Here is a 13,252-nt window from a genome sequence, read left to right on the forward strand (position 1 = left end):
TTGTAAGGGGTGTTGATAGATCAATATGAGAGCTATATTATTGCCTGTCTCCGTGCACTCCTTAAACAATTAAGTCTGGCCCTTGTCTCAGTTCCACAAAGTAGCTCAACCTCCTTTCTCCCTGTCCCTGAAAGGGACCCTGGTGTAGATATAAATCGGAATTCTGGAACCAACTTTGATGCTGGTGGAGGGGCCCAAGTGCCTCTAAATGTGCAAATAAACTCACCACCACCACCACCATCCTACCATTCTCGGTCACAAATACACAGAGGTCAAGCATATCTACATTTTGCACCATTACCCCAAAAGTTTATCCAGGCTTTTGCATCCCAAACTGCATAGGTGTATTCCCCTCCAATCAAGCACGCATTCACAAGCAAACAGGATGAAAACATTTACCCACAGGTGTTCGTGTGCATTTAGACGTATACAGAAGCAAAATGATATACATCTATTGAATTCCATTTCCCCACCAATTAAAAATTCTTTTATTATGTACTTGCTCTCCCACCAACTCGACCAATATTGTAAAGCCATATATATGTATATATATGTATACATACACATATATATGTATACATATACATATATATACATATACATATTAGCATACATACATTAACCATATAGACGTGTGCATACATTATAGTACTGGTAAGCTGAAGAAATTGTAAGGACTTTAGTTTTTATTCCTAGCGATCTTGAAGGCCATTTTCCCCATAGCTTTCCTTTCCACTTGTTCAACATTGCTTCTTTAACCAGTGTCTCTCAGGGTGAGCTCTCTGTCACTCCAAACAATGTCTAACTGATCTTATTTCAAGGAGCTGGTCTTCATCTATTGAACTCAAAAGATCTTTTCGGGGTATCTTTTTTGGTGGTTTTGAATATATTTTTCCATTTCTTCATTTTTTAAAATTTTCTTTGAGTGGGAGGAAAGGGGAGATTCAAACGGCTTTCTAAATGAAAAAGTAAGAAAGTTGGCCTCCTTGGACCCTGTGTACAAAAGGCTTTCATGGAAATGTTCTGAGGTCAAGAAAATAAAAGGTCAGCTTTGGTGAATCTGCCCCTAAGAAAACAGTCAAACAGCTTTGAGGTAGCAAAAATAAAACAAAAATAAAAATAAAACACAACCAGTAAGGGATAAGCAAGATTTACCCAAAAAACCTGAGAACAAACAGGCAGAATTAGGTAGTTTAAATACATAAAAAACTTCAGTGACGGGAACAAAGTTTTTATTTACAAATAATAAGAAGTTTTTCTTGGAATTAGGAATTATTAGGCATTCGGCAGGAAGTGCGGAAACCAAACCAACACTTGTTTAAAAAGAATAATTTCCAGACCAACTGGCTCTCCTTTCCCGTGGAATATAAGGTCACCGGAGTCCCGGGAAAGCAGGAAGCTGTGCAGAGAATGACTTCGTGATATTGCAAATTAATGGGTAAAAGGAGACAGAAGAGAGCAAAATCAGATTTCCAATCTAGGACGGAAAAGGTGAGTCGAAGGTTGGAAATGAAGGCTAGCAAGGTTGGTCCGATTTGCCTCTCGTGTGCCTGTCAATACCGGCTCCCCTTTCCGTTTGCTTGGATATATTTTATATAATATATGTAATATATTTTTCTTTCTTTCTCTTAACGAGTTAAAAAACAATTTAAAAGGGCATTGCACTTGACCAGTTTTGCTGCTGACAACTTTCAGGAGTATTTAAGATATCCATAACAGAACGAGAAAATAATGGACAGCCAGAAATAGTAGTCTTGCCTCGTACTCCGATGGCGCCCGGCGGATTTTCTGAGTGCTGAGTACCTTTCCCGAAGCTGCTTCTCACTGGTTGAGCTCCAAAGCCCAGACTTGCTGTGGCCAGCCTGTCCGCCCTTTAATCTTTTTTTCTCCAGGTCCCAGGGGGTGAGGATATCCTTCACTGGGCTGTGCAATGATCAGAACCGCAACCACCGGAAAAGAAAAGGGGGAAAAGGCGAAAGACATTCAGGTTTAGACTTTTCTTCCCGCCAATGTAGTCCCTCCTCCAGAAAGTTAGGGCAAGGTTTTCAAATAAAGGAACCAGCTTTCTGTTTGGCAAAGAGCAAAAAGTTGCTTCTATGCACCAAGATGGGGGCTGGGAAAATTGTACCAGTCTGCCGAGCTGCCCGGTCTAGAGGAATGCTAAAGAAGATAACTCAAATTCTTAAATTATCCTAGTTCCCAACTAACCCTCTTACTCATCTTACCCCGCCCCTGCTCCTTCACCTCCTACTTTTCCGAGACTAAGTCGGGGTGCGTTGAGTTAATGATGGAAGAAAACTCTGGGCCTAGAGATGGATAGGAAGAGCAAACGCGCCCAGTCAGCCATGAGCTTTCCTGTTCAATGGAAAGAACTAGACTAAATATTACTTAAGGTTCCTGCAAGCTCTAAATCCTAAGATCCTGAAAGCCCTTACAGTACCCCCCGCAGGGCACTGGACTGGACGGAGCCTTGGGCCACCAGAGGCCCGATTCCTATCTCACCCTGTCTCCTCGACTTTCTGTCTGGGTTTCTGGGCCTCAGCCTCCCGGCCTGGCCCCACCCCCCTTCTAGTTAGTTTTTTTTTTTTTAACCTAAAGTGGATCTTTTGATTAAAAGCCCAAGGAGCCCCAAGGGAACATAGGGGCCGGTCTGAGCATCTAGGGAGAGCACAAACCCAAACAAGGCCAACACCAATGAAGTTCTGACAACTGGGCAGAAGTCCTGGACAAAAATGAATTAATTGAGGGTCCCCAAAATGGTGCACCTTAAAAAAATCAACGTTCGTGACTTTGAAATCTAGTTTAATACTCCGACAACGCGAACATCGGGGTGTGGTGGCCCTGGCACAAAGGCCACCCGCATTACTGTCTCCTTTCCGAGAAATCTAGCCTCGAAGCTCTGTCCCCCACCGCAGGGCAAAAAGAACTATCTCTTTCCCGAACCTGCAACTGGGAAAAGAGAAGAGTATAGAAACCCGGGTGGCAAGTTACCGTTTCCCTTTTTGTTCGCGGATTAAAAAAGAAAGAATTGGGCTGAGCTTTTAAAGCAGAAATTGTAACGAAGCCCAGCAGCTCTGGCACTCAGGAACTGACCCGGGGCCTCAGGGGGAAAAAAAAAGTTAGAATTGGAGGAGCTCTTGGAGCACAGAACCCGATATATTGGAATTGCAAGCGCCCCATAACTGAAACTACTGGATGTCGGTAGTGAAAGGGGATTTACTGTATTGAACATAAAATGTTAGCTCTAATTGGAAGGGCCCTTAGAACAGAATATTTGTAACAGGAATAACACGAACTGGAAGGATCCTTAGTCTCTCCGTCCTGAATGTCTTGATAGTAATTTTGCAGAGACACTGAGACTCAAATAGGTGAAGAGACTTGTTTAATGTCGCACAAGGAGTTTCCTGGCGAGCAATGAGAAGAATTCAATTCGCCCCTTTTATACACACGCAATTGAAAATTCTCCATAAACATTCTCGTCCACGCAAATACCAGAATACACAAAGCATCCCTGCCTGCAACTTTTGGGTACTCTATCCTCCCTGGCACTGTATACATTCAATCCCTGACGGGGCAGTATCACTTACTACATCCAGCTGACCCTAGGGTCCAAGGGGAAGGGAGACACCCAGGTCTAGAGACTCACCGGTTCTCTTTTACGCTTGCTCTCACGGCCGCTGTCCACCTTCTTGAGCTCCGCCTTGAAGCCCTCGGGGTCCCCGGCCTGAGAGTCCTTGGCCAGCACGTCCATGAGGTAAGCAATGTAGCTAGTGGCCAGGCGGAGGGTCTTGATCTTGGAGAGCTTGGTGTCGGCGGGCACATTGGGAATGCACTCCCGCAGTTCCGCAAAGGCGCTATTGATGCTCTCCGTGCGCCGCCGTTCCTTCTTGGGCCCTGCTCCTTTCCGTCTGCCCAAGCGGCCACCCAGAGCCTCCAGTCTGCCAGGGCTCTGCACTGACCCCGCGGTCCCAGCTGCATCCGGGCTATAGGCAGCCGGGGGTGGTCGCCTCCCAGAAAAATCTGGGGCCACGTCTCCGGGACTCAGTACCCAGCTCTGAAAATAAGGCCGCTCCTGATGACACCGTGAAGCTGGAGCGAAGAGGAAGGGTTCGTGCAGCATGGGATGAGGGTGAGGGGGGTGATGGTGAGGGTGTGGATGGGGGTAGCCGCCCACTAGGTTCATGGTGAAGCGGGCGCAGCTCCCTGGCCCTGAATTGAGCCTTGCCTCTGCAGTTGGATCTAACGCCGCGCCATTCGCTACAGCCCCGATCGTCGAGGAGGGTGCGGGTGACTGGGATGAAGCAGAACGGGGTTGGGGAGGGAATCTGGGCGGCTGGCTACAGCCTTTTAGCTGCAGAGCTGACTGTGGCTCTGGCGCTCTAGGGGACGATTTTAACCCTTCTCGGGCCTCTTTTCCTGGCCGCAGCTTATATAGGGCTAGGGCTTTGATGTCAATCCTTCCCCAGAGCCAATAGCAGGGGGGCGGATCCAACAGTGCAGAAAGGAAGGCAGCGCAGCTGCCCCTCCCCCAGGAAAAAGTGGGAGATCTGTGCAGCCAACGCCCACCGGACAGCTGTCCGCCCTCCAGGACGGCTGACCCCACCCAGTTTCCATGGACCCCCAACGACTTTTCCTGCGCCTGGACTCAAGCGAAGACGGAGGTGGGTTGGGATAGAGAGCGATGTCAGGCTGGTCATTCTCGATGATATCTATCCTTCCCCGTTTGCACTTTACTGAATGCCAACAACTGCCAGGCATTCTTCTGGGCACTATTGTTAGTATTATGGTTAAATCTTTTATCAACTCACCTATCTGCGCTCTAGGATGCAAATTGGTTAGACCCCACAGCCCTCTTTAAGTTGTGGGATGGAGAGGAAAGAATCAGTCCCTCGTGAAAAGGAAGAGGGGAGAGAGCCTACAGGAAAAAATCCTTTGAACATTCTTCCATCCTTGGGGTTCCAGTCCTATAACATAGTATCCAAATTTCTAGAACAGTGAGCCCAGTAAGCTGAATCCTGCCAGAGGTGGCCTGGCTTTTTCCAACCCACAGGTGAAGTCTGCCTTTAGGCAGTTTCAGAACAGCATAGAGGAGAATCTGCCAGAGCTGCTAACTTCTTTTGGTCTGGGGGCCTACCGGGGCAGGCACTAGGTTTCCCCAGACTCCTCCAGGACCCCACCCGTAGGGAGGCAGTAGAGGGAGAATGCAATCCGCCCGCACATCTGGGCTGCGCTAGAGTTGCAGTCACAGCTTAAGAATGCCTGATTCGTATAGGAGAGTATAGCTCTGAGACTACGAGGAGATAAGCGAAGATATTCAGGGACATTTGCAAACTCAACAGGGGACAAATACAGACTCAGACACCCCGGTTTAGTAGAGCTCTAGACACATTTAAAGACACACACGAATGATTAATATTAAGGACACACGAATGCACCCCTCGCTTACTCCAAAAGACACACCCTTCTCTAAGATACAACACATGGGATTCCTACCCCAAAATACACTCACTCAATGACACGCACGAACCCAGAGACACGCAAAACCATATGGCCCTAGAGATATACGCAGACCCATTCGAAATACACTAGAACCAGAATAAAGACCCCCACAGAGCCTTCACAGACTGAGAAGCTCACTAGGGACTCAAATCTGGATGTGATTGGCGATAGAAAGGGAACCTTATTCCTACCTTTATTTCTTTTCAATTGCTTTCGCCAATCTGTTCCTGTTCCTGTATTCAAACCCATTCAGGTTCCGAAGAGGAAGTTCTTACGCTGATATTTTGGCAAATCCATATTCATCCCAGTTAACTGCCTTCACGTCCACAGTTTTTGGTGTTGTTTTTTTTTTTTTTCCTCCCGCATTTTTGTCTGCTCCAAAGCTGTCCTCCCCAAATCTTCATATACATAGACACAAAGCGATGGAAGAGAAATTGTGAGCGTTCATATAGGAATGTGCTAGGAGCTGAGAGTAGTATGGGAGAGCCTCAGAACCAGGGTGAGCTTGGACAAATTACTTAGCCTTTCAGTGCCCTAGGCTGCTCTCTAAGACCATAAAGTGCCGAAAAGACCTTAAAGGGCTTGATCTCCGTAGTAGAGAAAGTTTCTTTACTGGAAATTCCCTATACAAACAAATTACCGATTCGTTGGCTATCTTTGTTAAGAAAGCCTACTAGACCAGCACTCCAGCCTGTGATTTCAATCAAGTTTTTTGTAAATACAATGGTGCTCTCTTTTCTTTTCTTTCTGGCAACTTTGCAAAGTGTCACTGTAGACAGAGGACTGGGTCTATTGTCATGAAAACTTGAGTTCAATCTAGCGTCAGACACATTAGCTGTGTGATCCTGGGTAAATCTCTGCCTCAGTTTCCTCAACTATAAAATGGAGAAAATAACAGCACCCATCTTAAAACACCTGGTACATAATGCCACTACATAAATGCTTATTTCCTTTCCTTTTTTTCTCTTCTTTTTTCTTTCTTCCATTCTTCTTACTTCGTTCTCCCTCTTTCTCTTTCCTTCCTTCTTTCCTTCCTTCCTTTTAGTTACACCACGCTATGGACAGGCATAGGCTGGAGTGAGTGCACTCTGATGATGAGTTTGGGGTATACAAAATTCAGCTGAGACACAGTCTCTGCTTTCATGGAATTTACAAGTTGTGAATTTTTCACTGGAGTACTGGAGGATCGATTGAAACCATAGAAGTGAAAATGCTTTGGAAAAAACAAGAGACAAATGAAGGAATCATTATTTGAACTAGTAGGGATTTTGGCTCTATTGTACTTTAAGGCTTATCAAGTGCTTTCCTCAAAACAAGGTATATGGTGCAAAGGGATGGGGCAGGGAGCAACAAGGAACAAACCTCCATTTTTAAGGACAAGGAAATTATATCTTGCCCTAGGTCACAAAACTAGTTAATGGGAGGCCCGGGAGGCCCAGGACTCCCAGTACTTCTCTGATGGGAGCTCCTTTCACTGTCTGTGGAAGTTAGCATCATTACAACTCCTCACTTTGAACAGGCAGAAACAGCAATATTCACACAACCCAGTTCTCAAACTCAGATATTCACAAGAATACATCTTTTCACAGAGGAATATATGTTTCCTATAACATCCTTGATACCACACATTTGCACCCAACATTTCCAATTACATCTTTACAGATATTCCTCATTGACGCTCCTTCTGAAATGTCATCCTTATTTCCTCACACACCTTTCTCATTTGCACACATCTTCCAATTTACTCATATCCTCACAAATCAGATATTACAATTACATATATTTTATTTTAAAAATATTTTTCTTTCTAATTTTTGTCTTTATATCACTTACATTTTCAACTCTATCCTTTGCCTTTCTCTCTCCTAGAGAGTTAGGTTAGCCTTTATAACAAATAGAAAAAAACGGTTCATCAAAACTAATCAATACCAACCATGTCCTACATTATTTATAAGTAACTTTCCACCTCCACAAAGTAAGAAAGGAAAATTCTTTCTCAGTCTTTTCTTTGAGGCCAACCTTGGTCTTTTTAATTTCACAGCATTCAGTTTCTATTTCTGTTGATTTTTTTTAAATTTATATATCATTGCGGTATATATTGTTTCCTTACTTTGCTTATTTCATTTTCCATTAGTTCATATTCGTTTTGTTTTTTGTATTTATCATAGTAATATTCTATAACATTCATATTCTAATTTTTATAGTTCTTTTTCCCAGTTCAAAGGCATTTATTGTAGTTCCAGTTTTTTGGTATCAGATTTGCACAGATGTTTATTTTTTTCATACATATTCTCTTGTAGAATCCTCATCATTGGATTTTTCACACAACTTTCTGTCACAGACATTTTCACATACTTCTCCATTGATTATACAAATTTTCATCCTTCCTCAGATACATACAGACTTTTGGAAATCTTTCTAATTGACTAATGGCATTTGAGTTTTGGTGCTTATAAAAACTGGGGTGTGTGTGTGTGTGTGTGTGTGTGTGTGTGTGTGTGTGTGTAGCTGACATGCTGTCTCTCCATGTATCTACCTGGGACACCTCTGTTATGAGAGTAACTTTTAGGCCCCTTCAACCTAAAATAAGAATTGGGATCTGGTGTTTTATTCAGTTAGAAGTAAGTACAAATTATCTCAAAGCACTCTAAATTTGGTCTCATTTCAGGTGTGTCGGAGGAAAGGCAGGAAGGGTTGCTCCCTGGGTCAGGGATTTAATTTAATAAATAAATAAATAAATAGAAAAAATATAGGATTTAATTTAATTTCACCATCTATCCAGATCTTGGGAAGAATTGGCAGGCCCCTTAATGTATAGTATCTCACCTGCCCTCCCCACCCACACCATCACAAATTTCTTCCAAGTTGCCCTTTTTGGTCATTTTCATTAGTTTTTCAATTAAGTCAATTAGCTTTGTAGTCCTTCTTTCTATCTCCAATCCAAGGGCTACACTGGGATACTCCAGCACCTTCCTTTTCCCTTCCCCTCCACCCTATCAGGACCCTGAGAACAAAGCAATGGCCAATGCCCTTGCCTAGAAACTGTCCAAAGTCATTGAAGGAGAAAGGCTACAAGGAAGGCAAAAGATTGTGACCCTTGTCCCTTACAGAGAGTGAAAGAGAAGTAGGAAGAGCAAAGAAGGGTTCCTTTGGAGCCACTATTTTTGGGGCCTGAGAAGGGCAGGCTGGTGGTTCCAGAATGAGACTTTCCTTCCAATATTCCTTTACCCCAATCAGGTGTTTTAACCTGGAATCTTTAAAGTTTTTTTTCCCAAAAAAATTTTTGATAATTCAAAATTTGAAGACTTTTCTTCAAAATTCTTATATTTTGGGGGTCATAGGCTTCATTGACTGATAAAGAGGGCCAAGACATGAAAAAAGGTTAAGAACTACTCTAGCTAAAGTTCAATGCTAATGCTTATTTGGCCCATCAACATCATTCTCTTCTCATCTTTTTTTGTCTTCCTCAACTCCCGAACCACACTATCTAGTGAAGTCTGTACACACATCCTGACTGGAACATACCACAATAACTCCAGTAGCAACAGATTGGCCTTTGCCAGAACTCAGGGGTGTTGTGAAAACTAAACCAGAATCCAGTGTTACATTCTGACTCTGCCCTTAATTTGATGTAAAGAGGGAAATAGTGGCTCTGAAATCAAAGGACCTCATTGAGAAGTTTGGCTCTTTTAATTACTCCTATCGATTGTGTGACTTTGGGCAAATCACTTTCTTTATAAAATGGAGAAGATAACTTTGTTACCTAGGTGTGAATCACAGGCCACCCATAAAGACAAAAGCCACTAAATATCTCCTATCGCCACATATATAATCAAAACATAGAATATTAGCGTTGGGAATGATGTCAGAACAGAATTTTGGGACTGGAAAAGATCTAAGAACATAAAATCAGAGGTAGAAGAGAAAATAAGTTTTCTCTTGCAGTATAATATATTAAAATAAAGATTCAGAAGCATTAGTAAAATGAGATAATGTATGTAAAATCCTTCATAAGTCTTAAAACAATATATAAATGTTATTTATTATAAGCTCATACTTAAATTTTACATATTAGGAAACAGAAAGAGGAAGTGGTTCGCCCAAGGTTTCTGTGATTTTACCAACGAATCTTACCCTTCCAACTCAAACAACCTCTTCCTTCCAAAGTCCTTGTTTTCAGTTCCCGGACAGTAGCCGTCTGAGATTATCTCTTTCCCAGCCTGAATGCCAGGGCTGGGTTAAAATATATATCCTTTGGGACAAGCCCGGATTGAGGTGTGAGAAGTAGGGCAAGACTCTTATTTTCCTCTCCCAACCCCCAACATTTCTGCTACGAATCAACCCTGCAGTGGGTTCCAGGGGTTTCCTTCCCTCCTGGGAGCGCCTGGAGAGGCTGCAGGACAGGCTGGATGTGGGGAGGCGCCTCCTCGGCCTAGAAGCCCAACCTCATCCCGCCGAGTCCAGTGACCTTGACGCCGTTCGGCGTCCCAGTCGCGGACCCCTTATCTAAATAGGGCTGTAAATCAGGGGCCTGTCACATCCCGGGTAATTACAGGAACTCCACACTACTGGCCCCCGCCGGCCCCGGCTGTTTACTTTAGCGTCGCGTAAAATATTCCCCCTGTCTTTTGTATTCGCGTCTCCCTGTAACATTCCATAAATCAACCCGCCGCAGGAGCGCGCGCTCCCCTGAAATAGTTCTCTTCCAGGGTTAGAGTTTGGAAGACTTTGCAGCCGAGTAGTAGTGCTCTTTCCCATTCCAGTCCCTGGGCCAGACCCGACTTATCCCTGGCGTCTCTCCTTAGAGGTGCTAAAGACTCGGGTGAAGGTGAGGGAAGTAACTAGTAGGGAGTCAGTTATTCTAGAGGATAAAGGAGATGGATGTAAATTTCTGAGATTGTGTCTCTCGATACATCAGTTCTCTCCGTTTAAGCCTCCGGAGAAATGGAGTATTCTCTTTGAGATTCCATGTGGAAGTGTGTCCTCAGGAACTGGTTCATGGATGGAACTGAAAGAACTTTAGAATATAGAACTCTGGAAGTGTGCTTTAGTACATACAGTACAGAATATTAGCGCAGCTAAGGGCTTTAAAATGCAAGCTAAAATGAAAGTTACCATTAGAACAGACCTTGGTACATACAACATACAATGTTAAAGCTAGCAAACCTTAGAACATACCTCCAAGCCCTTTACTTTACAGAGAAGAAAAGAAAAAGCCAGAGAGGTTAAATACCTTGTCCATAGCCACACAGAGGTGATTGTGGATATGAGAGAGGGTGTTTCTCCTGACGCCCATTTCCCCAAGAGAAATTAAAAAGGAAAGGAGAGGAGAATCTAAAGAGACAGAAACAGCCTGTTCTGCTTGTAACATCAGCCTTAAAGACATACAATCTATTTATGGTAAACCTGCGACTGCCCGGTCTCTAATGGATTTCATAAATCAACCCCATGGAAAAAGAATATTAAATTTTCCGTGTCTCCCTGAGAGGCCAGGCCCGCGATAGGAGATGGAATTAAATATATCTAGGTGTCCTTTCTCTCGCTCTCCCCCACTCTTCTCAAGCCTGTAAATGACAAGGTGTTTACAGCAGGTTCTATGCCGTCTGAACACCGCCCTGGCTCCTGCTTCCTCTTGGCGTTATTTTCTGCGGAGAAGTGTCTGTTCCGGGACTTGCTCAGGTTAATCTGAGCCAGATTGGGAAATGGATTTATTAGGGAAAATAGAAACTCACGGTTTGGGTGAAGATGGGCCTTGAATAAAGGTGCAACTACTATAAATCAGTTGCTCCGAAAACCGGGGGCTCGAAATTTATTTACCAGAGAGTTTTGGCCAGGGGCTCCGTACAGCCAGTGCTGGGGCTCAGTGCAATACCTTTTCAGGGGTCAGGGCCTCGACTACGGGTAGGACTCTGGGTCAGCTCCGGGGTCATTCTTCTAATATGAATCCAGGGCACAGGTAGTCGACCTCACGAGCCGAACAATTCCTCTCAGCTTCTTTGCGTGCTGTCCCCAGAAGAGAACTTTTTTCCTCCAGTAGGAGCTCTTCTCCCCTACCCGGTCCCTTCCTCAACCTCTCCCGAAGCTTCTTTGACTCCCAGAATATTCCAGTTCTGCCGACTGGGTGGTGAATTCGGGTGGCTGAGGGCAGGAAGTCTAATTAAGGCAGGAGACACACAGGAAGCCTAATTCTTCGAAGGTCCCTTGACTCCTAATGCCTCCGCTCCTTTTACTTGGGCTACAAAAAAAGCAGCGAGATAAGAGTCTGAGAATGTATGAGCCGGAAGGGGCTTTAGAGAAGATCTAGTCCAGCTCCTTCATTTTACGAATAAAAAACTGTGGTACAAAGAGCAAAAGCGATTTAGTCCTGGGTTCTCCAGTTTTATGCCTTGTGACTAAACCAACTTCGATGAAACATACATTTTCGACGGCAAGTTCCTCTATTTTCCCAGAATACATCCCCCTATTCTCTACCTCCATCTCCGGTGCTATTGTCTCTCCTCTCTCCCCAATTCCCGCAGGAATATTTTGAAGAATTTATCTAGGCCAGCATGTTCCCTTCAGCCCGCGATCAGAGAACCTGTCCTTTCACAGGATACACCCGGGTCCTTTTCGGGACCGTTCAGTGTTTGCGGGGTTGCTAGAGAGTAAAGAGGTCCCGAAAGCAGGAGTTCGGGAAAAGATGGGTCGACCACAGACTGAACTCTTTTATTTGTTAGTTTTATTGTTTTCCCCCTTCGGGTTGGTTATTTATCATTTTTCCTCCAAGCTTCCAGATCGGAGATCGAGCTGTCGCAGAAACTTGTGGGATTCGGGATATAAAATTGCAAGAAAGCCATATGAGTGCTTAGAAACCATGTAGACCTCCGCCATCTATTCCACATCTGCTTCTTTTTATATACAAGGAAACTGAGGCCAAGAGACAAGGGATGAGGGGGGAAAGGGAAGAAGTTTAACTAGCTCAAAACTGACACTGAGCCCATTGGCCCAGATGAGACTCGAACTCAGACCTCCATATTCCTTTCTTGCCCAGGGCCTCAGCCAAAGCCAAGCTCGGACAACTGCAGGAGAGTTCCCAAGTCCTTGAAGTCGCTGCTTTAGGTGATATACAAAGAATAGCACTGGATTCAATAAGAAATACAGTAAAGTACATACAGAACACCATCCAAGGCATCTTAGAGCCCCGAGGAGATCGAAAAGGAGATGGGGGAAAACAACTCTTTCCCCAGGAGCCCTCAGCCTCGAGGCCGAGGTTGAGACTATTGCTTCTGTGCCGTTGGGCAGGTCGGGAGAGGGACTCCCCAGGACATATACGCACCCCGCCGAGCTTGTCCCGGCGTCTCCCCAGCGCGGCGGCGGGGCTGGAGTTGATCCACATCGCGATCCCTATCTGTCCCTCCAGCAAGCAGTCAGTTCCAGCGCGGAGCCGGAACTGTTTAAAAGGAGAGGGGTTTAGACCGCCAGCTGCTGCGTCCTGCAGAGGAGGCCTGGGTCTGGCCCAGGGAGAAACGGCGCTCACACTAAACATGAAATCCATTGCCACGAGCGAAGGAAAAATATTAAGGGTCTCAAAACTTTTAAAAGCACTAAGGGAACAGCTGCTTGATAGCCATGCTTTGTGAACTGCGGCCAATTTCCTGGGCTTCCTCCCCTGCACCAGATTTCAAAGAGAGATTTTTCGGGAAGAAACTGTCTTATTGTTTTTATCGTTATTATTATTATTATTATTTAAAGGGGGCCAGACCATAGCCATCAA

General features: G+C 44.6%; 1 protein-coding gene across 1 annotated transcript; it reads right to left on the reverse strand.

Moving 5' to 3' along the window:
• Positions 1 to 571: 571 nt before the first annotated feature.
• Positions 572 to 4,662, reverse strand: HAND1 (heart and neural crest derivatives expressed 1). The gene is made up of 2 exons (XM_051973666.1): positions 3,647 to 4,662; positions 572 to 1,923 (listed from the first exon to the last, which is right to left on the reverse strand). The coding sequence occupies exons 1-2, from the start codon at positions 4,181 to 4,183 to the stop codon at positions 1,822 to 1,824; spliced, it is 639 nt and encodes a 212-aa protein (XP_051829626.1). The 5' UTR covers positions 4,184 to 4,662; the 3' UTR covers positions 572 to 1,821.
• Between the last annotated feature and the right edge of the window lie 8,590 nt (positions 4,663 to 13,252).

This window comes from Antechinus flavipes, chromosome 2 (genome assembly GCF_016432865.1).
Source record: "Antechinus flavipes isolate AdamAnt ecotype Samford, QLD, Australia chromosome 2, AdamAnt_v2, whole genome shotgun sequence".
NCBI classification, from domain to species: domain Eukaryota; kingdom Metazoa; phylum Chordata; class Mammalia; order Dasyuromorphia; family Dasyuridae; genus Antechinus; species Antechinus flavipes.